Raw genomic sequence first — 26062 nt, forward strand, 5'->3', positions numbered from 1 at the left:
TGTTCGCGCGTTCAAGATTAATCTATCGTAACGACCATACGACAATGACGGATGGCACCGGGAACGAGGATTCTGCAGTTTTTAATTCCATATCCGGTAAGATATCGAGCCTACGTTGTTCCTCGATGCGCGGCAGCGCGGCACCGGGAGAGGTTAGGATTGGTTAGAATTATCACGGATTTTGAATTGCAGCGAGATGAAGTTGTGTCTCTTAGTTCACAAATTTTAATTATTTAGGTGTATTTATTTCTGGTTCTGGCAAAGAATTATTAGATCACGATCTACATTAGCATAATTTTGTTGACGTTTGTTTGCATACGTTTGATATCCGTGATTGATATTTGCCTTTATGCACATGTACCATGTGTTCTTTATCTTTATCTATTTGCGAACTTATAGGAATGTAACTGCTACTTTTTTCTTACTGTGCCACAACGATATTGTGCTTCTCATTGAAACAAATATATTGCAGATCCAGGTAAGGCAAATGCTGCTTCAGCAGGTCCCATAGTTTTGTATTCAACTGCACAAGCATGGCGAGCCCAATTCTATCGCAGTCTGACACGGAGCAGTTTCTCGGAATCGTCGGACGAAGAGGAAGATCTGTCTCAATATCAATTCGAAGATGATCTCGAATATCTCAGATCTCTTGATCCAAGAGACTGGAAGGACCAGGATCATTACGCTGTTCTAGGCTTGAAAAATCTTAGGCACAGAGCGACAGAGGATATTATTAAAAGAGCTTGTATGTAAAGTATACTTTATAAAAAAATATAGATGTAAAATTAATTCAGTATTGATTCAGCATTGTTTAATTTGGATATATCTAATTTGTATTGCAGATAAACAAAAAATATTAAAACACCATCCCGATAAACGGAAGGCAATGGGCGAGGAGATCCGACCAGATGATGATTACTTTACATGTATAACTCGCGCCTGGGAGACCCTTGGGAACCAAGCAAAGAGGCGAAGCTACGACAGTGTGGATCCTTATTTTAATGACAATTTACCGGATGAGAAAGACTGTCGAAATAATTTCTATGAAATACTGGGTAAAGCTTTCAAAGAGAACTCACGGTGGTCCGTAAAGAAGCCGGTGCCGCATTTAGGTGGACCATTTACGCAGCGAGAAAAAGTGGAGGAATTCTACTCGTTCTGGTACGACTTTGACTCCTGGCGCGAATACTCGTATCTCGATGAAGAAGACAAGGAGAGTGGTCAAGAGTAAGTACGATAAGTGATAAGATTTTTTTACAGAAAATTACAGGATTAGTATTTACGACGAAATTGATTGCAGTCGGGACATGCGCAAATGGATCGAGAAGAAGAATAAAGCCACAAGAGCTAAACGAAAAAAAGAAGAAATGACGCGAATACGAACTTTAGTGGATATGGCTTACAATATAGATCCTAGAATAAAAAAGTTCCAGCAAGAAGATAAGGATAAAAAGAATGCCGCAAAGAGAGCAAAACAGGAAGCGGCCAAAGCCAGACAACAGGAGGAAGAGAGAATAGCCCGAGACGCGGCGGAAAAAGAAAGATTGGAGAAAGAAAAAAAGGAATCTGAGGAGAGAGCAAGACAAGAAGCGCTGAAACAGGAACGAGAGATGCAAAAAAAGGCTTTGCGCAAGGAAAGAAAAGCGTTCAGGGACTTTTGCAAAGCGAACAATTACTTCGTTCAGAATTCAACAGAGAGTCTCCGGCATATGGAAAGCGTAGAGAAGATTTGCGAATTATTTAAACTAGTGCAACTGGAGGAAGCTATGAAGAAATTGCAGACTGATGGTAGAAATGCGTTTCTATGCATCATTGCAGAGGCGGAGCGGACAATTGAGGCTGAGCGCCGTGTGAATGTGATTAATAATGATACAAGAAATATGCCTGAGAAACAGATCAAAACTTGCACTGCACCCTGGAGCGAGAACGACTTGTCACTCTTGATAAAAGCAGTCAATCTGTTTCCTGCCGGGACCAATCAACGTTGGGAGGTGGTCGCAAATTTCATAAATCAGCATAGTGGTTCTACTACCGGTGTTACACGCGACGCCAAGGAGGTCTTGGCGAAGGCCAAGAGTCTGCAATCGACCGACTTCAGCAAATCGAGTTTGAAAGAGCAAGCCAATAAAAAAGCCTTCGACAATTTCATTGCCGAGAAAAAGAGCAAGGATGCAGTCGAGGAGAGAATGCCAGCCGTTACGGAACGCTTGGATCATCCAATCCCGAATGGCGTCGTCGCTGAACCTAAAGAGATAAAAAAAGAATCAACGCCGTGGACACCGGGTGAACAAAAACTTCTTGAGCAAGCCCTGAAAACCTATCCTACCACAGTCTCGGACAGATGGGATCAGATCGCTGCATGTATACCGACCAGAACGAAAAAGGAATGCATGAGAAGATACAAGGTAAGCATTGAAAAAAAAATATTGCATAACATTAAATCGTGTATTATTACATAAACAATCAAGAAATATCTTTTTTAAAGCAAAAGCAGAAAATAATAGAAACATTTTAAATAATAATAATATATATATATATATATATATATATATATATATATACATACATTATATATATATCATATATATATTATATATTGTGATGAAATTTAGAACTATAATACCATGCTCGTTTTCCTTTGTTGCAGGAATTGGTCGAGCTTGTGAAAGCAAAAAAAGCAGCGCAAGTGGCGAAATAATATTAAATGCACGCTAAGTTCGAAATTTTTCTCTAACTTATTGAACTCTAGTTAAACAAGCAATTTCGACGCGGCGATTAAGTCGTTTCTCGAGATAAGGAGGGATTTTTCTTTCGAGAATTATAATCGAAATTTAAGACTGGACGACGAGAACCTTAGCTTACTCATTGAGTACCAGTTCGCGTGTATACCTGTGCCTTGCTACAGCCGATACGTGCACGAGTTAGTTGCATGGTATGCACAGAAATTTGACATGTTTCATTGGATGAATTCTGCAGCAGTTTTAATTCCTACGCGCTGCACTTGTAACGTACCTTTGAAAAATCTGCTGCCGATCATTTTATTTTCATGGATACAACTTATGACCTGGAAGGATCTCTTGTGTACAGCTTCCATTTTGCAACATGAATCTTCGTGCTGTAAGTACTGTAAAATAAAGAGAAACTGCTACAACACGCCTGGATAACGGCCGAAGAAGGATGATGAACTTTATAAATAAATGTCGATGTTTTGAATCCTTGTCGATGAAACTGTCCCTGCAATTCCGTGAGTACCTATCCTATCTACATGTCTATATATACGAATTTTCTTCTTATCATAATTGAACGTTTTGAACAAACAAAAGTATTATTAAATTTAAAAAAAGAACATTACACTGATCTGTTAAGAATACGATATTCTTTCGCACTTTTTTCTTAAATCGTGAAATATATTATAATTTTATATTTCATATATATAAATTTGCGAATGACGTCTATATGTTCTTATGACGCATGATTTTATGAATGATCTGAATCTTATGAATGATATGAATCTTAATTGTTATCCGAGAGCTACTACAAAAAAAATATTTATCGCGAATGATACGATACGCGACATGAAAGGATTTCGTGAAGAAACATCGTTTCAGTCACCGTTCAATTTTATTTCCTATTTTTCTCATTCCATACTTCAACATTTCAAGTTTATAATAACTCATATTGAAACATACGGCGTTACGCACTGCTATAAACTTACGAGCGGCGAAATATAATTACGACAACGTCTTTGACAAATCCGCAGTGTATTTAACTAAAATCTAATAGGGTAGATGAATATAATTATTATGCATTTTGTTCTGTTAGCAGTAAACCTATTCGCGTCTTTTTATGCCATACTCAGCATATATCACTTTATCATTATTAATTATTTATTATAATTAATATATATCAATCTTCGATAGTATTAATATAATTCCTAGCTATTAATACCAATTTTATTTTGAACGGATCATATATTTATGTGCAACGAACGGATCAAGAAACGATCTTGATACAGTAGAAATATGTGATTGGTCCTGCTGAATCCTGCATCCTTGAATTTCTACGCGTTTTAAGAAGACACACACATAAATATATCTATATATTTATACATTACACTTTAGAGCACAAGCGAAAAGTATTTTACGGGTAAATTCTTCAAGAAATTTTGCATTGACTTTCTTTTTTAAATCTCTCCCGACTGATTAGTCAGACTTTTTCCAGTCGCGAACTCGTAATTTTTCTTTCGGCTTTAATACTTACACTATTCTCAGCCGTATATCCTCCCTGATCATTTTTTATTCAGTCTCACGAGATTAAAAATTTTGGTCTCTCTACGTACGACTACTTTCACGCGACATTATATATTTATGATAAATTCTATAATATATAATATACGAAAGAGAGAGAGAGAGAGAGAGGGATGTACATCTCTCGTATATTATATCTCGTATTTCTATTCGCGATATATTACGTTAAGAGCTTATCGTGAATGGAACTTGGTACATAATCTACAATTCGATGTACGAATTTGTTCCGTTCTAAAACGGTATAAAAAGATGTCACATTATTAGAAAGACGTTGAGAAATTAATGTTATATTGTATATAAACAGATATTTTCGCAAGCAAAACAGGTTCTTCCCATTTAAAATCGCAAACGATCAATATGTTGTGCTTTGCTTTATGATTAATATCATTTAATTGCCAGATGACTATTTCGTGGAATCCAACGACGATCTTTTCTCTTCCTGGAAATATTTCCGATCTCTTATATCTATACGCACGCGTGTGTATATGGCGACTATAAGCGAAAAAGATCGATTGCACGGTGTTTTAATTGCTATGACAATTTTTATTCAGACATCATAAGATATAAACAGACTTTGGATTTTTAAACATTAGTGGTTCTGGACCGTGGCACTCCATTTACTTTTTTTGTTTTTTTTTTTTTTTGTTTTTGTATTTCTTTCGTCTTCCTGAGAGAACGAAGAACAGACGGCGATCTATATTATTTTACAGAGCGTAAAAAATTCTGCCGCTACTAGTGGTCATGTTTACGGACCCGTAGTCTCTGATTTTTACATTTACTGCGCTTCGGTATCGTCTGACTTCTAATTTGGCATATACATATGTATATATATATATATATATATTTCGTAAAATAACGCTTTTACTTAAGTATGAAGACTAAATAAAAGAAGGGAAGGACACTTAAGTGAAATTAATATATAGAGCATCAACATATGGGAAATATGTAACGTAATCGGGGAGGGAATACTAAAGATGAGGGATAAGAGAAACAAACCCTCGACTGTTTGTAAGAGCAACGTATCAGTCGTCGATGCAAGCGAGAGCTTTTTGGCTTATAGTGTTCAGACGCAACGCGCATCGTACAAAATAATTGACGTAAAAAGAAACGGGAAAGTGTCTAAGATTGGGAAAATATATAGATCGATACGGTATTTGGGCTGTGGAGAATTCGCGAAGAAAAGGTACGCGAAAGAGAGTGGAATTTCGCAATTGGTCGTAGATAAGCCAAGAGGCTTTCGCGAAGAACGTGGTTCTGAAAGGTATTACAAACTAATAAGTGTCGATAGTAAACCGATTTATATCAATCGCCCCGATCGTATATTCGCACGCGATCGGCGAAAATTTGAAATCTCCGTGATGTCTCTTCGACTAATTATTAGAGATTCTAATTGGTTCTAGACATGTTCTCTTCACATGTTGCGTTTATCTTTTTTTTTTTCCCCCTTTGTTTTTACTGTGACACTGTGCGTACAAACGGGAAAAATTGAAGCTTTTACGCGATAAATCTCCAGAACCACGCCGATTGACAAGTACTTATAAAATTTACGAGAGCTTAAAAATTTGTCAACGATTATATAAGTTAACATTTACATAGTTATAGTTTAGTATCTATGCACACCCCCGCGTAATTTTCCAATATCTCACACATACATACGTTTCTACGTACTCCAAAGTCACTCGAATGACACACATCGATAACGCGGTTTCTACATATATTGCGATCGGGTTTAAAAATCTGAGATTTGTATTGTTGCTGCGGCTGCGTTACTCGGCTCTTTATCGGCTGCGTTCTTTGCGAGTGAGCTCTTTGTGCGTGAATGGGGACTCGCGCGATTTTCGAACGATTTACTTTCGATTAATTTTCACTTGTATATGCTGTGACAATTTTTATTTCATTTCTAATTGTATAAATATTAAATTACGATAATATTACATTAAATATATGCATCTGATTATATTACACATATATTCAATTATATTGAAATCAATCAATTTAAAGTCGTTTTATGATTTTGATTTCGATTTCTCATTTTCAATATTATAAATCTTTTTTCCACAAGATTAGCAAATTTCAGTAATTGTTATTAATTTTTTACAATAGGGCATCGATAATCGAATGTGCCGATCGATTAAAAATTTCGCTTAATTCTCGCCGATAATTGAAAAGAGGAAAACCGTAAATCTTTCGTGAAAGACGCGTGTTCCCCGCGGGAGATTATTAGACTGTCGGGAATATCTATAAAGTAATTCTTTCTCTCTCTTTATAAGGCTCTTTGTATCATTGAGCATGCACTTGAGTGGGTGTAATCGTAAGATAGAGAGAGAAAGAGAGAAATTCGACGACCGGTAATTCGCGATTTAGATTTTTGCGTTTTCTATCGTTTCGTCACGTATCCTAGTATTTTGACGTAATAAAAATCATGTATCGAGAGTCTCACCGCGTTGTTCCTTCATAAGAGAAGATTCACATACGTCTTGTCTATCATCCACACTCTTATATCCTTACTCTTGTTTGTGTGTAGATTGCCATATATATATATATATGTGGCATATATATATATATATATATATATATATATATATATATATATATATATATATATAATCTCGAATTTCTCGCAGCGCTAATTTATCGGCCATTCATCCTCACGCATCTCAGCGGAAATATACGCGCGCAAACGGTGTTATGTACACAATTACAAATACGAATAATAATATCTGTATCGTCACAACATAGTAGTGTACAACACATTCGACTAGCACAGCTCTCTCTCCTCGCGCAATAATAATTCGCAATAATAGTCGTTTACTTTGTCTAAGTTGATAAAAGTCTTTCTCTGGTCCGAAAGAAGTTATAGATACTTAGGCACTTGTTATCTCGTCTAGAATCCATATATATACGTACGAATCATGAGTTGTAATTATCGTGCTAGTAACCGGCAATTATCAGAACAAGGGCAACGAGATTAATTAATAATGAGAGCAATAAGAGTGATTAGATCAACCGATGCGCCTCTCGCGTGTAACATGGTTCGTACTTTCCACCCTCTTTTAATCCTCTATGATTTTAATTTTATTTTAGCGAATCACAATTTGCTCGTTGTGTAGAAAAGAATTTATCCAATGAGAAATTGTGATGAGTGGATAGAAAGTGACCACGTCAAGTTTTACGTTTACTCTTATGAAATAATGGTAAATGTTTGATAAAATGCCATAAAGGATTAACAGATGACGAATCCTGTAAAAGAGGGTTTTAGATTGCTAGAACAAAGTAGACGAATTAAAATGTTCGGATTCATCTCCGTGAGATTACATTTTTAATTAGGATAAATTGTAAATACGGGATTTTTTTTCCTTTACGCAAGTATTTTATTTTAATGTATCTTTTAAAATCATATATTTTTTTTTTTTTTTTAATTTTACGATTAACTGCTTGCAATTTTCTCTTTTTTATAAAAATTAAAATAAATATCAATTTTCAAGCTAATTATTAAAATCGAAAATAAAATTCGTTATAGTTTTACAAAATAAAAATTCTTATATTTTATTTTAATTCGTCTATTTTTTTCAATGTTGAGTACACGCGCGCGGCATTCGTCGTGTCGTCCTTGGTCAGGACAAATCGAACCAAAAACGGAGATTAACGTTAAACGGGATCAATGGTAAATCTCTAAACTGTTTCTAGAAGTAAACTCAATTCCATCGAGGGAGCCCGGGTCCTCCCGAGATGCTTCGTCAACTTTAGTCTCGCGACCGTTCGACGTCGAAAGGACGAAGGTCCGTGACGCATGACGATTCGTCTCGATCGTCCTGATCTGTCGCGTGTCGCGGCGAAAATATATATTCTAAGAATTTATTATATACTTCTGTGCGCGCCTAAAAACGCGCGATCGAGCGTGACTTGATCCGCTCGATTGAAACTCGCACAAATCTCGATAGAAATACCGAGCCAAGTTAGGAATCAAGGCGATCCAAAATGTGTCGGATAAAATACTCACGCTCGGCTAGAAAATACTCGCTCGAACGAGAAAATACATGGTTCATTGGTGCCCGAGTGTATCGCAGGATGAACATCTTGTGAATGTCTCGAACTGCTACATCTTTTCCCCGCTTTTCCCCCTCTTTTCCTTTTAAACTAATTGTAAGCCAACTTTTTATTCCTCGAGTAGCATCTCTCAATCCCGCACCTAAATATAGATATAAATATTCAGAACAGTTCAAAGTGTCCTCTTCGGGACAACAACAATTACGACGACGATATCGAATCGTACGCGGTTTAAGTCCATCCAATTCGCGCGATCTCGATTCGGATGATTCCCGCTGGTGATTTCGACGTTACTTCATCGTAACCGACGATCTCGATCCTTCGACGACTACTCCCGTTCGTAGGGAGTAGGAATTTTCGGGTTACGTGGACGACGTTTGCGTCGCGGCGAGTAAATTTTCGTCCTGCTAGGATGGCGGTTGTCGCTGTTGTTGCTGTTGCTTCCGATTGCTGCCGCGACGACGGTTGCCGGAGGGCTGTAGCTGGCGATAGACAGGTTGGCTCGGCGACTGCTCCTGCAACGGCTGATAACCGATACCGGTGATCTGATGCTGTTGCTGCTGCTGATGCTCCTGCTCCTGTTGTTGGCTACTGCTCCACGGCTGCTGTTCCGCCACGTTCTGCTGTAATTGATAAGACAAGGGCTGGCCGCGTCGTTCCTGTAATAACAGCTGATGCGCCGCTCGATCCATCTCTTCGCGCGTCATGTCCAACGCCTCTTGCATCTCGCGAGACGTGTACCGCACAAAGTCCGGGTCGCAATATTTGCCTAGACCTTGTTCCACTAGAACCTGAAAAATGATGAACATTATTAGACTATTAATACTAGATTGAAGTAGATAGCGAGAAACTATTAATACACATAGGCAATATTCGTATAATTTGACTTTATGTTGCAATTAATTCAAACGTTATTATATCGTTAATAAGTTAGTTTAATCGATATCTATATTCCACTGGAGGATAAGTTGAAATTTGCTAAAATAAAAAATTAAGGAAATAATTTAGATTTGAAAAGGTCGCTTAAATTCAACATGCCCGGTCCTCCACAATCTCTTTCATTTATTAATATTTCGTTCTGCAATATTTTTTTAAACTCACCCGACCGACGAGGCTCTCCGCGCTCCCGATGACCTCAAAGTTGGGCTTCCGGTCCGCGGGACTGCCGGGCATGCTGTGGGACAGGCGCTCTGCGCCGACGCTTCCGTTACTCTCTGCGGCCCAGGAAACTGATGAACGAGGAGAGGCGTCAGAGTGTTAGCTCGAATAAATCACGCCCTCCCTCTTTATTGCTTTCGATATTTCGCCATGGCTTGTTTAACATTAGCGAGAATAGCGCAAATAAACCGATTAGTGACACATGAGTGTTTCTTGCAAGCATCGCAAAATTATTGGGTATAATCGAGTTGCGGTTAATTAAAAGCGTTAGGTAACAAGTTCGTGTTAGGATATTAGTTCGAAAGCTGACAGAGCGCGTGCTTACGAGCAGCGATTGACTACCTGAGCAACATTTTGCTTCGTATCCCCACGTCTCTCTTCGTATATTCTTGTCGATTCCACTTGGAAAATTTCATTTGCCAAGAGATGTAAGTGCGAAGATTGAAAAATAATCGAATGAAGAATGATTGTACCTCAAACTGCTTGATTTCGTGAATAAATTTATGTGTTACATCAGTTTTCATTCGATTAAATACAATCTTAAATACCAAAACAAATTTTTATTATTAAACTTATTTTTTTTTTACAAAATAAAAAATATTTAATTATTATGTGCCTTATAAATATCTATTACTTATAAAAATGTCGAGAAATTATAAAGAAAATTGTTGAAAAAATTAAGGTCTATGAATATGTAATTTGAAAAAAAAAAAAAATTAATGAAATTCGTAAAAAAAAAAAAAATAACAAAAAAGAAATGTTACTCGTGTTTGAGCGTGCATCGATATGCTTTGATATTAATCCTTTACGATCGATAATTCAGAAATGCAACAGTATTAAATATTACATTTTATTTTGTTCTACCCAAACGTAGTGTTTTTTTCATGAAACACAATAAACCATAATTAAATATATAATCTATATGTCATTTTGAGTGCATATAATGAAAAAAAGAAGCTAACCCCGTGAAGTAACGTATTGCCGTAAGACAATTCATGTAAAAATCATTTTGATCTTGTTTGGGAAAGTGATATATTTTCGCAGTATATCTAGGAAGAGTCTCTACTGCGTAATACACGCGATCGCAAAGGATTAATTCGCGTGCGTTAATCACCTCTGCCGTGGTAGGACGCTCGGTGCGACAAGCAAGAAGCGCAGACACGCCATTGTCGCGAGTCCACGTCGGCGAGGAAGCCAGCCACGGCGATGGCCTGGTTCTGCGCCATTTTCAGGCCGTTGGCGATGGTGCGCGTGCCGGGGCCCGACGTAGCAGTACCGGTCGCGGACGCGGATCCCGTCGTCGTCGTCGTCGTCGTCGTCGTCGACGTCGCGGCGCCGGCGACGACGGCGGCGGCGGCGGTTGCGTCTCGCGACCGGAAGCTCGCCGGGGCCGACTTGCCACCGGCAGTCGCGGCATCACGACGGACCCTGGACCGGCGTTTCGTCGACCGGCTACCCAGCACGGTAACGTGGGGTTTTCCTGTCGTGCCTCGCACGACGCCGCCCTCCGAATGTGGATTCCACCTGCCGGAATCGCTCGATCCGCTTCCCGTTGACGTATCCTCGTCGTCACAATCGTCTATGGCTGCGTGCGAGCGGACACGGAGACGATTTATCAATGAGACAAGCCCACATCTTTTTCGTCCGCAAATCGATCTTATTGACGCGACAAAATCTTTTCGAATGCGAAACGTTGAAAAGAAAAAGAAAAAAAAAACAGATTATAAAACGAGAGAAGTTTTAACAGCAAATTTCTTAAAATTTGTTTATAAAATAACGTGACTGAGAAATTTGGAGATTGAATTAGTATTCAGTATCAAAAAAAAATGTAAGAAATAATTATTCTCTTCCTTTTTTTTTTTTACCGATTCGTATTTTAGTTTTTATAATATCTATGTTCTTTCCTTGAGAGGCATAATATTCGCGTGACTAAACCGTCATTCCCGTACCGTGATTACTCCAAACTGCGCAATCGACGCAGCAGCCCCGCGACGCGTAAGTATAGTAACAGTTTGTCCCATTTGACGAGGAAGCGGGGCTTGAGCTTGTGGCGGTGGTCGAGGTGTTTGCGCTCGTGGTGCACGACGCGGTGATAGTCGTCGTCGCGACGCTCGATCCACTTGCCCTGCCTTCCGCTGCGGTTGCTGAAGCTGCTGCTGCCACCGCTGCCGCTGCAGCGGCGGAGGCGTGCGCGATGCCGATGCACGGGGTGCCGATGGACGAGGGTGGTGCGTTCCGTCGTGGCGGAGGTGTGGGTGGCGTCAACTGCCGCTCGATTCCATCCTGAAGACTGCACGAGCGTGCAACACGCACACGCGGATAGGGCGGAGGCGAAAAGGGAGAAAAGAGAAGCGTAAGGTCGCTCTTAGTACGTTAGTGCATGTACGCGTGATAAATCAGTTTACGCATTTCCGAATGCCTCGAGATGATCTGAACGAAAATGTCTGAAATGAAGTAGAAAAAAATCTGCCTCTTGGAGAACGACCATTATTCATCTCAGAATAAATGCTATAAATTAAATGTGCTTGTTTTAATATTACGTAATATATATTTAATATCTTTTTTATTCCTCCCTTTTCTCCGCAAAAATCTCATATATTTCTCATTGCGACGAAATATATATGTTAATTAATTTATCACAAAAATATTTTAAATTCTTTTTTTCAAAAGTTTTAAGTATTAAAATTAAAAAGTAATAAAATTGTTCTTTCTTTAAAGAAATTTTTGAATAATTAAATTTGTCACGAGAACCAAAATAAATAAGATAAATGAAAGATTTGATATGAAACATAAAAAAAGCTTTTAGAAAAATGTATTAGAGAAAGAGAGAGAGAGAGAGAGAGAGAGAGGGAGAGAATCATTATTTATTACTTATTTTTTATATTGGGATACAATCTTTTTTCTCTTTGATATGTCCAGTTAGTCTCCATCAGATACTCTAATATAAAATCACAAAAGTTAGTCATCTCCTTTATTAGCAATCTCCAGCTCTTCATTAGATTCATCTAATCTTCCTATTATAATAATGTGTTTGTTCTTATTTGTTAGAAGGATAAATTGTGTAATAGTTATTATTAAGCATATTATGGAGACGAGGAAATTCACAAGTTTTTTGTCGATCACGATATCGCGACGAATTTCATATTACTGCACGAAAAACTGGAAATCATCTTTCCGCAATTGAAATTTCGCAACAAAATTCAAACTTCAATGGAAAGGTGACTATTTTTTTTGTCTTCCTTTCGGCTTGATGGCATACAAAAAAAGATTCCTTGATATTAACTGTTGACATTATGTTTACTAAAAACTTCTTCTTCGAAAAAACCATTCGTTATCATCTTCCATGAAGATACATCTTACAGATAAGTGGACATCATGGACATCATTACAATAGGAAGATTAGATGTATCTAATGAAGAGTTGCAATAAAGGAAACGGATGCTTTTTGTGGAGTTTATATTAGAATTATCTGATTGAAACTAATTGGACATGTCAAAGAGAAAAAGGATAGTATTCCAACATAAAAAATAAATAATAAGTAATAAGTAACGATTATTCTCTTTAATATATTTTTCTAAAAGATTTTTTTCATCTCAAATCTTATCTATCTTACTTATTTTGATTCTCCTGATGATTTAATTATTCGAAATATTTTTTAAAACGAAACGATTTTATTATTTTTAATTTTAATACTTAAAGCTTTCAATAAAAAGAATTTAAAATAATTTTGTGTGTGATAAATTAATTATCCTCGTAATTTAACGTCTTAAAATTTTTATCGAGGCATTTGGAGGCACTCGACAAGCATTATCATCAAGTATAATGATTAATAGTAGATGCAACATGCGATCAGTTAGATATATGTAAGCGCTACGATTTGCGAGATTCAAACGCATTCTGTTTGCATCTCGAAATGCGTGTGCACCCCGTGCGTCTAATTCGTAACTCTGTTCTCGTTTTAATTAATCTTCACGCGAATACCACATTCCTGGTCTCTTATGAAAATGTTGGATGAGATCTTGGAGAGGCGTAATTTATCACATGCAAAACAAGCAATGCCGATGAACAAAAAAAAAAAAAAAAAAAGAAGAAGAAGAGAAGCCAACTACCGATCGCAAGATCCCTAACTTGTCTTACCATATTCGCTATTGGGATGAAGATAGTTACGGCTACCCGATCCACTGAAACGTACGATAGTAAACAGAAGAGCGAAATAAGAGATGATACGAATCACGCTCGCGCGATACGAAAAAGTCTGTTAAAACGACGAAACAAACATCTTTCCGCGAATGGGAAAATTCAGCTGATTTGCAACTAAGAAAATCCGAGATTCCGTATCGTCAATAAACACGTTATCGTTCCGTTATTATTGCTTTACACTCATTATCGCACGTTTATAACAATTTACAAAAGAAGGAAGTAATTAAAACTTGATGCATCTATAGCGGTTTTTTTTTTTTTTTTTTTTTTTTTTTTTTTTTTTTTTTTAACCAAGTTTACAAAGATAATTTACTTCGCGATACATTGAGCCAATTAAAAAACAAAAAAAAATTTAAATTGATGAGCATTCTACACATGCATTATGACGTGATATCGAGAGAGAATGAGGTTGTCGTAGGGAAAGTAAAATCATCGATTATAGTCAAACGAGAGACATAATAGACTAACAAAAATAGACTGGTTATGACTTATCGCTCGCACGCGTTCTGTACTTACTCGACCACCTTATATACGCTTTGATAAGGCGTCTGTTGTATCGGATTGCCGAAAGCAGCGAGGGGTCTCAGGGGTATGCTCTCTTCGACGCCCATCAATCGCATATTCGTTCCCATCTGATTCATCGCACTGTCGCTCAAACCCCTAATTTATATAATTATATAAATTAATTTAATATTATTAAATCAGATTTTATTATCTGCGATAAAATAAAGTCAAAATTTATTTTATATTTTAAATATATATATGTATGTATGTATATGGTCATTTTGAACATTGAAAAAAATTGGAGAAAAATTTCATAAAAATGATAGAATTGATGGATAATAAGTAAAAATGTATATATAATACAAACTAAAAATGTAAAGAAATGTTATCGGAAAAATTAATTCTACATTTTTCTATCAAGAAAAAATTTAGAAAGTTTGTATTAATTAAAAATACGGGAAATACTCACCCTGCTACATTTGGCACAATTTGACGAGTAAATTTCTTGGCGGCATCCGGAATAACGGTCCTCCGTAACGAAGCGTATGGTAAAAAGTCTATAGAATTGGTCGGGGAAGCCTATAAACAAGCAGTTTTTGATCAGAAGTTTTGATTGGTCAGTAAGTTTACATTAGAACTAGATTTCTGCGATTAGAAAGAGATTACTTACCTTTGCAGCAGTAGAGTTAACCTTTAACGATCTTGCCCTGTGGAAGCTATGATGTCCTTTTCGCATGCTGGACCATACGCTGCCAAAGAGTGAATGGTTTCTCTGAAAAAGTATTCTCTAGTTCAATTTACATGTTAGAAGAAATTTTTTTACATAAATTAATGATTGAATATAATTGCGTAATATGCATCCTATTTTATAGAAATTATTATTATTTAATTATTACACTCGAAGAATAAACTTACCCTGTGCATAGGTTCTGGATTGTCATCGAGAAGTTCCTCTAAATTACCGGAAATTGCGCGTTTTAATTCGGGACCAGCTTCGTGTAACGTTCTCAACCCAGCCTTTTAAATTAAATTAAAATTACGTTTAACTTGTAATATCTTAGCATATTATACAGATATTTTGATTACTTCGATCTCTTCGAGAACTTACTTGAAGAGTCACGGTGTTGAGACAGTCTCTGTCTCCATCTTTCATTTCTTGTTCTTTGCGTTTCTTGAATCGGCGGAAATAGTCCTGGATGAGGAAGGTTGCGTAAAACTTGCCGACCGTCACCTCATCGTCCACTGGAAGAATCGAGTCGAAGCGTATATACAATTTCGCGGGGAAAAAAAAAAAAAAAATTTACGGTGACAAACGCTTCGCTTACCTCCGGGCGGCGGAACAACTTGATCTAAAAGCTTCGGACTCGTTCTCTTCCAGATCTTCTTGATCACCGCCCTGAGCTCGGCATTCGCGTCATCGATGTTACCCTCCGTTTTGATCCTCAACGAGGTTCTTACAACGGCGAACAGCGTCGCGTTAAATAACACGGTGCCATCGCTGTTCAACGGCATATTCATCGAGACGAGTCTCTGAATTTTACAATTTCGAGATTAGAGATGTAATCGTAATATTAACTTTAACTCCAACGGTTTCCTCATTTTACTCGCGCGATTTCATTAGATTCTAACGTGAGTGATAAAAATAATATTACATCAGATACTGTACAGAGAGAAAATTAATTAATATGAAAATAGGAATAATATTTTTTTATATAGCACAATATAAGGTAAAAATATATATTTATTTATTTTTTGTATTAAAAAAAAGTAATATTATTTTTTAAATCGATACTATGACACTATTGTAAACCTCCTATTATATATAGATATATTAGATCCATAATTATAAACTCTTCATTAAACTTAGCTGCTGACCTTACAAGCCACCCTATGGGGGCACAGCTTTCCGAAACCTAAGGGTGGCGATATTTTTCTCAGCAGCGTCACTACGTCGAGATGTTTAATACGTCCCTTGGCGTCGGGATCGTACTCGGACCACAGACGAATAAACTCGTCCAAATGATGCGGTCCGAGGATCGACCAATCACGGGTCAAGTAGTCAAAGTTGTCCATAATAACGGCAACGAAGAGGTTGATGATCTTTTTCGCGAAATATATAGTACAAATATTAGATTTAATATTTAAAGAAATTATATTTTCTAAGATTGAAACTAAACACAATGAAATGACTAGAAACGAGCACTTACGAGAAACGAGCAGAGCACGTAGAAAGATATGAAGTAGGGAAATGCAATGTCCGATCCGCAGCCCTCCAGTTTATTAGCTTCGTCACTAAGGGGATCGCACTTAACTTTGTCCGGCTGCAACGAGCAAGCCATCATGATCTCTTGCCAGGCCTCGCCTATATTCGGAAATATTCGGGAGGATAATTATTTTTTTCAATAATAACTATACATTTATCTTTAAGAGAGATTTATCGTATTTCTCATCGAAAGAGTAAATCTGTTGATCTCAAAAATTTCTCTCCATTAACATTGAATATATATATGTATAATGAGCTTTGAACAGAATATACTTACCGGTTGCTGATCTAAATAAAACCAATACGGCTTGCGGAAAGGATTGGAAGTTATTATTGTGATTTATCGACGTGTCATCATCTATCTTAATTTTTCCGAAGACCTGAGAAAAAATGCTAGCGTGAATCATCGTTTTTTTAAACGCTTTTAAACGCGTGTTGCATTTAATGAATGAGTTTCGCTCACCTGCATACCTATCACAGCGTAAATAAAAAAAAGCATTATAATGAGAAGAGCGACATAGGGCAGAGCTTGAAAGGACTTGATGAATGTCCATAAAAGCGTTCGGATGCCCTCCCCTCTGCTCAATAGCTTGACCAATCGCATTACGCGAAACAGCCTGAAGAAATTGATGGAAATGATGGAGGATCCAGGCTGCAAAGATCGTAAAATGATTTACTCGCAGCTTCACTTCCGGATCCTTAAATATAATCGCGGATATTGCCTCGGGTGCTCCATCAAAGTCGAGCGATACTTACGTTAACTTCCGAGTAAACGATGTCGATGAAACTTCCGAGCACGATAATAAAATCAAAGACGTTCCACGCATCGCCGAAGTAATTCTGCAAATTAATAAGAATGAATAACGTCGATGAGCACAGCTAGTATTGATGATATAATTACAGATATGAAAGATTTTTCAACGTAATGCGAACGTAATGTATATAATGAAGGACGAATACATGCATAAACGCGAGTTCGCACCTTGAATCGAAATGCAGCCAGCTTGAAAACAAATTCAAGGGCGAACACGGCGGTGAAGATCATATTGAGAACGTCCAGAGCTTTTGTGTAGATTTCCGGTTGCTGATAGAACTTCATCGCGAGCGTCACGGTGTTTATCATAATTAGGATGAATATCGTATACTCGAACGGTTGGGATGTGACAAACCACCAGACTTTGTACTGTATTCGATGCTTCGGTATGTATCGGCGAACTGGCTTGGCCTTTAGCGCGAACTCGATGCAATTTCTCTGCACAGAAAAATGCGACTGTTGACCCTTTCACGACACACACATATACTATACAGAGAGTCTTGTGTGTGATCCTAAAATACATGTTTTAAGAATATGAAAAAAAAAATATTTAAAAAACCGATAAAATACAGAATAGAGTATCTGGATACACAATTTCTCTCGCTGCCGGTCTATGATTTTCAATTTAATTATTTTTTTATTAATAATGATGTTTGATATAAATTTTAATAAGGTTGTACTACATTTCATTTTCAATTATTGTAGTTTTAATATATAATAATACATTTCTTTAAAGCGCTTATTTCAGAATTAATTGAAAATTAAAATATTCTTGGGATCACATATATATATGGTATATATATATATATATATATATCTTGTCACAATGTAAGCGCTATTAATTTGATCATGAAGGTTAACGATTGAACTATTAATTGGATTGAATTTGATATAGTCACTCGCGATATACTCACCTGATTTTTATCGAGCTCGCAATTTTTGTACTCTTGCTCGCCCTCGTTTTGAAAGGTGACAATAACGAAACCGACGAAGATGTTCACCATAAAGAACGCGATGATGATGATGTAGATGATGTAATAGGCGGCCACTATCGGCCGAAAGTTATGAATTGGTCCATAATCCTCTTTGTTGGAGTCGATCGACCATTCTAACAATCTGTCAGCAGGCAGGGAAGACAAGATAATATTTCGGTAATATTTCGCACCATTAGAACTATCTATCCTTATTTATTCTCTTGTAATATTGTTATATTAAAATTACATTTATCGAAATAACCAGATGATAAGAAGCGTTTCCTCTCAAAAAATAATGTATCGTCTCGACATTAAGATTTTTGTGAGAGCGAGGGAAACCTCGCTCAAGTAATCTTCTGCATATTTAATTCGCGATAGAAGCCGCTCGAAAAAAGATGTTTCTCGAAACGCGAATGTACTTACGATGGCCAACCTTCGAAAGTCGAGACCGTGAAGAGAGTTAGCATCGCTTTGGCTACATCGTCAAAGTGAAAACGCTGCTGAAGCCACTCTCTCTGTTTCACGACCGGTCTGTTCATATTACCGTCATCGAATTCCAAATAAGTACCCCTAAAAAAGAGAGTATCTTGCACAGTTTTTCTGAAAGTGGGCTCTATTTGAATTTCTCAATTATACATGAATTTGTGTTAAAAATCTTGTTATAATTTTTCTCTTTATTACGTTTAATATATTACGTAAATTTTGTAATCAGCAAAATACTTTAGTATGATATATACAAGGTCATCGATGATTCTTTTAAAAAAGATATTTGTGTATCCACGTGTCTTGATATTTGCATTTAAGCGGAAGTAATATACGTTTATTTAATCGATTTATTAATTTATAATGTAATGAGAACTTACTGGCAGTCGTTCTTCGTCATTTTCGATGCGTCGGTGCAAAAGAAAAATTTGCCCTATATAACACAAGAAGTTCATCAATTTCGATGGCCGTTAATATGGGATTAAATTTTACGTGTTCGTTAGTATGGGACTAAATTTTACGCAACATGTTAAAGCTGCGGGTGACACGCTGGCGTTTCTAGAATTCAATTTAACATCATTCACCGAGTTAAGTAATTATTTTCTGTGCAAATATAACGCTTATACATGAGTATATATACGTGAGTAATTATCTTATTAAGTAATCGATTTACATTATATACGTTTATAATATTTACGACGTGATGTACTTAATTACAATGCGCTTTAGTCTTTAATTATTGTTGCTTAAATAAAAAGATACACTTTATTACAAATCTCGAGGTATTCTTGGACTTGTCACGTAAAATTGAACACAAAGACCGCCAGCGCGTCGAATTATAGACATCAGCTGTGAATCGGCCATTCTCATTTTGCAAGAGCATTGTCAGCGGCAGCAATAGCGAGACGTGATCGAGCAAAGTATAAGAGGGTGTTAGAATGTGAGGCGAAAACGTGATAGGACAAAAAAAAGAAGGAACATTCTTCGTCAGCACGTGCATACATATGTACAACAAGGTATGATGCGTGCGATTTTCCGACGGTTCCGCGGCTATATCCGTGTACAAAGTAAGCGTAATTCTGTTCCACGCTTGGCTTGGAGTGCATAAGCACGCTGAGGGGGAGAGGTGTCGGTGAGAAGAAACAGGGTTCTTCGCCCTCCCCTCGCTTCGGAACCTGCGTCGCGTCGCGCCCATGTGGACAGAGCGAAATGGTGCAATAATCACGAGAGACATCACCCTCTCGGGTCTCCCGAATTACTGCACTCGCGAAAATTAATTTAATCCTCTTCGCCGCCTGTAAGTTTTATTCAATCTCAAAATTCCTTCGCTGTATCAAAAATTTTGCACGTTATCCACAGTTTTAAGATGGATTTTAGCGCTAAAGATATGGCATTTATTTCTCAGATTTGCCTTTCGTTTTAAAAAGATGATATTTTTCTCAACGCACTTATATATTACAGATCTCTCTTAATGTTGAACGTAATTGTTATGAAAATAATATAATTAAAAAATTAATTAATATTACATAATGCAATATCGATATAGATTTGCGATAACGCAGTAGCGTATGAAGACTAATTTATATAAAACACGAGCTTATGGTTTTAACCATAAGATAGATAATAGCATAGTTTAATTATGAAAATTTTAGCATCAAACCTTCAAATAAACTTATATAATAGTACAATTAATTTACACGTTGTTCATTTAAAAAGATAGTACGACTCTTCGTGAGAAGGAAAGTTCGGAAAAGGGCGGCGAAGGTGTTTCCTTAAGGGCGCAATTATTGCACCTGAACAATCGAGAGGATTGCAATTTGTAAACATATTCCGCGATATAATAAAATGTTATCAACGACATCATCGTGTCTACATGATCGCCGCACATTATCTGTCGACATGGCACGCCCGCGTGGGCGAGACTCGGACACGACATGGGGAAAAAGCACGAATAATGAGCCATCGTGTGTGTGACGCGTCAAATTGTACTAATTGCCACCTACGTAACACGAGCTGGTGCTGGCTAAAATAACGAACAGATTGAAACAACAACGGAGGACCCACCCATACCCGCTGACAGCAGCGCATAGCTGACGATTTTGTGATCGTCTCCCTACCTCCCTCCCTCCCTCCCATCCTTCCTGCCTTCCTCTTTTCCACTCATCCTCTCCTCTTCTATTTTTTTTTTTTTTTAATCCATAATTGCTTGCAAGTAAAAAAGCACAGGCGTTGCACGTATCGCGGCTCGTGCAGAAGCAGCACTATCTCGTCGCGATGTATATATATATATATATATATATATATATATATATAATATTTTTGTTGTTGTTTTTTTATATCGTATCTATTAATTCAGATATTGTATTTCGCGTTGATGAAATAAAAATTTTTTTTATATATGTATTGAAGGAAAATAATATCTGTACGTGGAAACGAACGATCCTGCGGGACTTGCGGGGTTATTTTGGGATGAACGGCCATAATCATTGGGACCGATGGCCGCAAACGTCGGGATACACGATCATAATGAAAGACGTTAAAGTATTCATGGAACATTGCCAAGTGTGTTGAGAATATGTCGACGATGCTAATTAATCTCACAGTATTACCCCCCTTTTTCGTTATAATGGTTATTAGAGAAACTTTAATGGTGGGCAGTCCCTCTTTATAACCCTCTATCCCTCTATCTTTACTTCGTTATTGGTATATTAAAAAGCGTTTTATCTCCCTCGTTCAATATTTCACTACATTCTAATAATTTGTTACGCGTAGTTTCAACAAGACGGCAAAATTTGATCTTCCACAATTATTACGAATATATGTTAATTAATTTCGATACTCGAGACGCGTTAAATATACGATCTAATATTCAATCAATTTTATATCAAATTTATCATCTTTCTAAAAAAAAAATCACGTTCGACTTAACTATTTTATCGGATTGTAAAGATATCACATTTTTGTTCCGCTTAATTTATCAAACGACATCATCAGATCGATTACATATATATTTTTCCCATATTTATTTTACCAAACGGATTCGTCAGATCGTCAAGTCGGACTTTAATCGATACTAAACACGATTCTTACATAATTCTGCCTGTCATAGAACGGCTGACTCATACTCATACTCTGCCAAAATAATATTCTCGTAAATGAAATAATCCACGTGGATTAAACAACGACATTTATAAATATAATTATTTGCGTATATTCGCGATCAAGATAGATAGAAAAATCTCGCGACTTGTTAATCCGATTATATATTACCGCAATCGCCCCCGGCTCGCCTCATATCGAAACATAACAAACGTTTACGCATTTATAACATTTGAAAAAAAAAAAAAAAAAGGAAAACAAGAATAGAACCAGATTCCATGCAACGCGTCGGACGAACCGTAATCACGAGGTATCTGACGTTTCTATTAAATATCGTCTTCCCGTTAACGGTTACATCGTTGTGTGATGCAAGCCGATTTATTCGTAAGCCACATTAATAAGCATTAATGTGGGAAAAATGGAGAAACGATGTATTTCGCTTGTGTCGTCTCGTCACGTCGGAGACTCGGAATTTCAATAGAATGCAATTTTGCGAAGCGCGCAGCGATATTGATTTTAAAGCGTCGCGATGCGGGGGAGTTGGTTATACATTGTTGTCTACACTTCCACTGCATTCCACTTCCGGTGTGTGTATGAATGCGAAGTCAAAGTCAGCGAAGAATCTCACATGCCGCGTGTAATGTACACATACGTAAAGTAAGTGTTGGAACTTCTGTCGCAGCTTTAACATAGGGGAAACTATCTCTAATAGCGCATCACGTGTCTCGATCGGACCGCGTGTGAATAACTTCAACGCTATTTCATACTTTGCGGCTGTGAAACATGACGCTGTCTTACAGACATCTGCGTCATCTTTCTCTACGGCTGTTCGAACAATCTATCTCTTTCATTTAAACCCTAAATTCAAGTGTACAGTCTCTTCTACAGTTTTCTGGGATATTGTGAGTCGTGGAGAACTGGTGTCTAGTCGTGGCAAAACGAAACGATTGAGTTAATATAAAGAAAGAAAAAAAGAAAAAAAAATAACCGTGCGTTTCAATCGCAGCCTTTAAAAGGGATAGAAATTATCATCGTGTATATCGACACAATTTTGACGAAGATAATTCATAAATATTTATTTAAAAAAGCTAATATTTTTTTATTAATATCGTAGTAAGCTTTAAATAAATTAATATTTATATAAAAAAATAATCGTTAATATATAAATCCGAGAATTTTTATTAATTTGTTTAATCTTTATTAATTTCCTTACTAATGTCTAACTTTTATTTCTTTATTACCATTTATCTTAATGTACCTTAATTTATAATATATATCAGGTGTTATACATATATATAAGGAATTTGCTTCGTTCTGCCACGTAATCACGTGTAACTCGTGGTTTCGGTGCACGTGGACGGCCAGCATGCACTACGATTAAAGCTTCATTCTCACATACAGCGAAACTGGCATGCCTGGTTAAAGGGTATCTATCTTTAAAGGGAGATGCGATATGGCTATACGATATCGTTGGTTGTGTGAGAGAGACGAGAATAAATAAATATATATATATATATATATATATATATATATATATATATATATATGTTATATACAAAAATATAAATATATGTATATTTAATATATATATATATATATATATACACAATACATAATTTGCACGTCGACGATAATTACACGACAATCGCCTGGTTTTTCTTGGTCAAAAGCGTTATATACTGTTAATAACAGCATTACCGTGCTCGAGGGTGTTGCCATAAAAGAGGGAGATGTACAAAGAAAGAGATACCGGCAGCAACGAGAGATATATGCATCTGCGCGGTAATCCGTCTTCGTTTCGGTCTATCGTGTCAGAATCGCGTGTGATAATTAATGACCAATGGCGCAATGATATATCGCTCAGATAATCGAATAATATCTGGTAATTTCGCAATAAAAGGAATTTTACGTGAAAAAAGCTTTCGTCAGAACGTATGATAGTTCGCCATGTTACGGCGTTATTGCGTTAGAAGCTTCGCAACATATTCACTTTGACGTCGTAAAACGCTGCATCTTGCTGCTGATACGTTCCCTTGTACGGTTCAGGATGAAAAATAAAAAGAACAAAGTAGAGAAAAATAAAGAAAGAACTTGAAACACACACTCAGGCAAACTAGCTTTATGAATATCTTGGAAATGTTTGCATATTTTTTCTGTGATCGATAATTATTTTTTATTACGAGAAAAGTAAAGGGAAAGAAGTCTGCAAAATTGTTTGCCTAAATGCGAAAGATGGGAAGAAAATAATGGGAAAAAAGCAATTTTGCGAAATACGGAGTAATTGTATATAGAGAGGTCTAATTTTCTATTGTTATTTAATTATTACATAATAGAGTTTTTTCTCCCCTCCTTCTCTAATTTTATCGAATAATACTATATTTTTTTATTTTGATTCATAAAATGTGCCATGTTGTTATTAATATCTTAGAGAAAATTTTATAATCGGACGTATTCAATATTAAATTCGATCTTACTTATTTTCAGAAATTTATGTTTGCATTTTCATTTCACGAATTAATTATTCGTTCTCTTGAATTTCTTAATCATTATCACGAAACCAAGGATCGCTCTCTCTCTCTCTCTCTCTCTCTCTCTCTCTCTCTCTTGAATATTTATATTTAACATCTTATAAAACTAATTATACAATGATTTGCGTCATCACGCACTGTCACTTCCCATCTCCCTCCGTATTTCGCTTAGGAAAATTCGATCGCCGGAGAAATTCTGCCGGACATTTACCACCATCGTCATCGAACGGCGGAAGTGAACATAAGTGCAAGGAGAGATGATAGAAAGAAAATACGAGAAGAAAGAAAAGTGGAGGTATAGTGAAAAAATGGTAACGCAGTCTCTCGTTCGCTTAGTAAGCTTTTCTAAGTGGATGTGGCTGGATGTCTCTTTACCTTAAACAGCTGTACCCCGATAACAGCGAACATGAACTGTAGGAGATAGGTGACCAACATAATGTTGCCGATCGTTTTAATGGCGACAATCACACACTTCACTACGTACTTTTTTCACGTAGCGTTTTCAGTTGCGGACGAGCAGGAGCGAGCGAGCACAGCGGGGAACACGTGGGGTGGTGAGAGAGTGAGAGAGAACAAAAAAAATAGAGTAGCATTAATTTCGGGTGAACAGGTATCACTCCAGGGGCAGAGGGAGGGGGAAAATGGAGGGGGACGGGTCGAGTGGTGGAAGTTCTCGCGATTCAAATTTTTCTCTCTTTTCTAATTAAACATCGTCGTCTCTCGTTCGCGCTTCTTAGTCGCTCTTTTAACATTTAGCTCGGTAGCTCGATTATTCTCTCTCGTGCTATATCTCTGTTGTATTTTACAAATTTCATTTACGCGCGACGATATACAATTCATCCGATACCTTTGAAAGTTGCACAGCTTCTCTCTGTTTCTCTCCGTAAAGATCGCTCTCGATTCGATATTTTTCAAAGCTCTCTCTTTTTCAATTTACCCTTTCTTTCCTCTTTGTTTTTTGGGGAGGGGGGGTTTAATCCTTTTTTTTTTTTTTTCATCGTGAACTAAGCCCTCGCCATCCATCCGACCCATCAGTGCTCGATGTTTTTTCTCGGCAATGCACCTATGGGGTTTTTGGACCGGGAAACATCGGCATTTCCTCGTCGAAAGTCGATTTTACGAGCGTGCGACTACGAGCGTGCTCGATAAATCGGTTACGTTTATGAATCGTGTGGGATATCGCTCGTTTGGGTCGCTTCTCGATAAAATTGGCAGATACCGCGCTCAAAGTCGTTATCATTTCAAATATATATCGTGCAGATCTTGAAAATTGCAAGTTGAAATTGGAACGATCTAAAAAATTCTCACGAAGAAATAACTCCAGTAACGGATATCATAATAATGTCGTATTTTTATATTTCATTGATCAACTACGATTACATTCTCTCTCTCTCTCGTGCATCTATTATAAAAATATATTCTACGCCGTGAAACTTCATTTTGCCATAAATATAATTTTTCCCGAAACATTCTTTCTTTTTTATTAATTACTTTAAGTATTATATTTTTACATACACAAGAGATTTCAACCCCCATGTAAAAAGAAATGCTAGTCTCAATTTCTCTCAAGAATTTAAATTACTCGCTTCTCTCGCGACGGACGTCGCGTCGCAGAAAGCTTCGCGGATTCCCGAAGCTGAAAATTCTTCCTCGCAAGCTCGACCGGCGATACAGAGAGCGTCATT

General features: G+C 37.0%; 2 protein-coding genes across 10 annotated transcripts in view; one reads left to right on the forward strand and one right to left on the reverse strand.

Annotated features, from left to right (window-relative positions):
* The first annotated feature begins 10 nt into the window (after positions 1 to 10).
* On the forward strand, positions 11 to 3370 carry LOC138932693 (dnaJ homolog subfamily C member 2). Its single transcript, XM_070294779.1, has 5 exons — positions 11 to 96; positions 473 to 745; positions 843 to 1227; positions 1301 to 2405; positions 2648 to 3370. Exons 1-5 carry the CDS (start codon positions 45 to 47, stop codon positions 2696 to 2698), a joined length of 1866 nt encoding a protein of 621 aa, XP_070150880.1. The 5' UTR covers positions 11 to 44; the 3' UTR covers positions 2699 to 3370.
* Positions 3371 to 4923: 1553 nt separating this feature from the next.
* Positions 4924 to 26062, reverse strand: part of Ca-alpha1d (Ca[2+]-channel protein alpha[[1]] subunit D) — a 63003-nt gene continuing 41864 nt past the window's right edge. For 2 of the 9 annotated variants that reach the window (XM_070294767.1, XM_070294765.1), the window contains 20 exons: positions 24753 to 24860; positions 19131 to 19183; positions 18691 to 18837; positions 18208 to 18409; positions 17462 to 17731; positions 17236 to 17319; positions 16943 to 17131; positions 16757 to 16859; positions 16424 to 16578; positions 16092 to 16316; positions 15542 to 15746; positions 15325 to 15458; positions 15132 to 15233; positions 14887 to 14988; positions 14686 to 14795; positions 14229 to 14372; positions 11462 to 11802; positions 10627 to 11097; positions 9456 to 9583; positions 4924 to 9145 (listed from right to left, as the gene is read on the reverse strand). In XM_070294767.1, the coding sequence (XP_070150868.1) occupies positions 8762 to 9145; positions 9456 to 9583; positions 10627 to 11097; positions 11462 to 11802; positions 14229 to 14372; positions 14686 to 14795; positions 14887 to 14988; positions 15132 to 15233; positions 15325 to 15458; positions 15542 to 15746; positions 16092 to 16316; positions 16424 to 16578; positions 16757 to 16859; positions 16943 to 17131; positions 17236 to 17319; positions 17462 to 17731; positions 18208 to 18409; positions 18691 to 18837; positions 19131 to 19183; positions 24753 to 24860 (3657 nt within the window). In that variant the 3' untranslated portion in view covers positions 4924 to 8761. Of the gene's footprint in view, positions 9146 to 9455; positions 9914 to 10626; positions 11098 to 11461; positions 11803 to 13649; positions 13694 to 14228; positions 14373 to 14685; positions 14796 to 14886; positions 14989 to 15131; positions 15234 to 15324; positions 15459 to 15541; positions 15747 to 16091; positions 16317 to 16423; positions 16579 to 16756; positions 16860 to 16942; positions 17132 to 17235; positions 17320 to 17461; positions 17732 to 18207; positions 18410 to 18690; positions 18838 to 19130; positions 19184 to 24752; positions 24861 to 26062 lie in introns of those variants that run through there. The other 7 variants (XM_070294768.1, XM_070294766.1, XM_070294771.1 and 4 more) reach the window with 6 other exon arrangements.

Source organism: Polyergus mexicanus, unplaced genomic scaffold, assembly GCF_030449975.1.
Source record: "Polyergus mexicanus isolate NDT 795.1 unplaced genomic scaffold, iyPolMexi1.0 SCAF_4, whole genome shotgun sequence".
Lineage (NCBI taxonomy): Eukaryota > Metazoa > Arthropoda > Insecta > Hymenoptera > Formicidae > Polyergus > Polyergus mexicanus.

What these genes read in the sequence shown, in the direction of transcription:
- LOC138932693 (XM_070294779.1), top strand. Translation starts at nt 45, where the DNA reads ATGACGGATGGCACCGGGAACGAGGATTCTGCAGTTTTTAATTCCATA. An exon ending in GACAAGGAGAGTGGTCAAGA is followed by an intron (nt 1,228 to 1,300) that starts GTAAGTACGATA and finishes AATTGATTGCAG; the next exon opens with TCGGGACATGCGCAAATGGA. An exon ending in AATGCATGAGAAGATACAAG is followed by an intron (nt 2,406 to 2,647) that starts GTAAGCATTGAA and finishes CCTTTGTTGCAG; the next exon opens with GAATTGGTCGAGCTTGTGAA.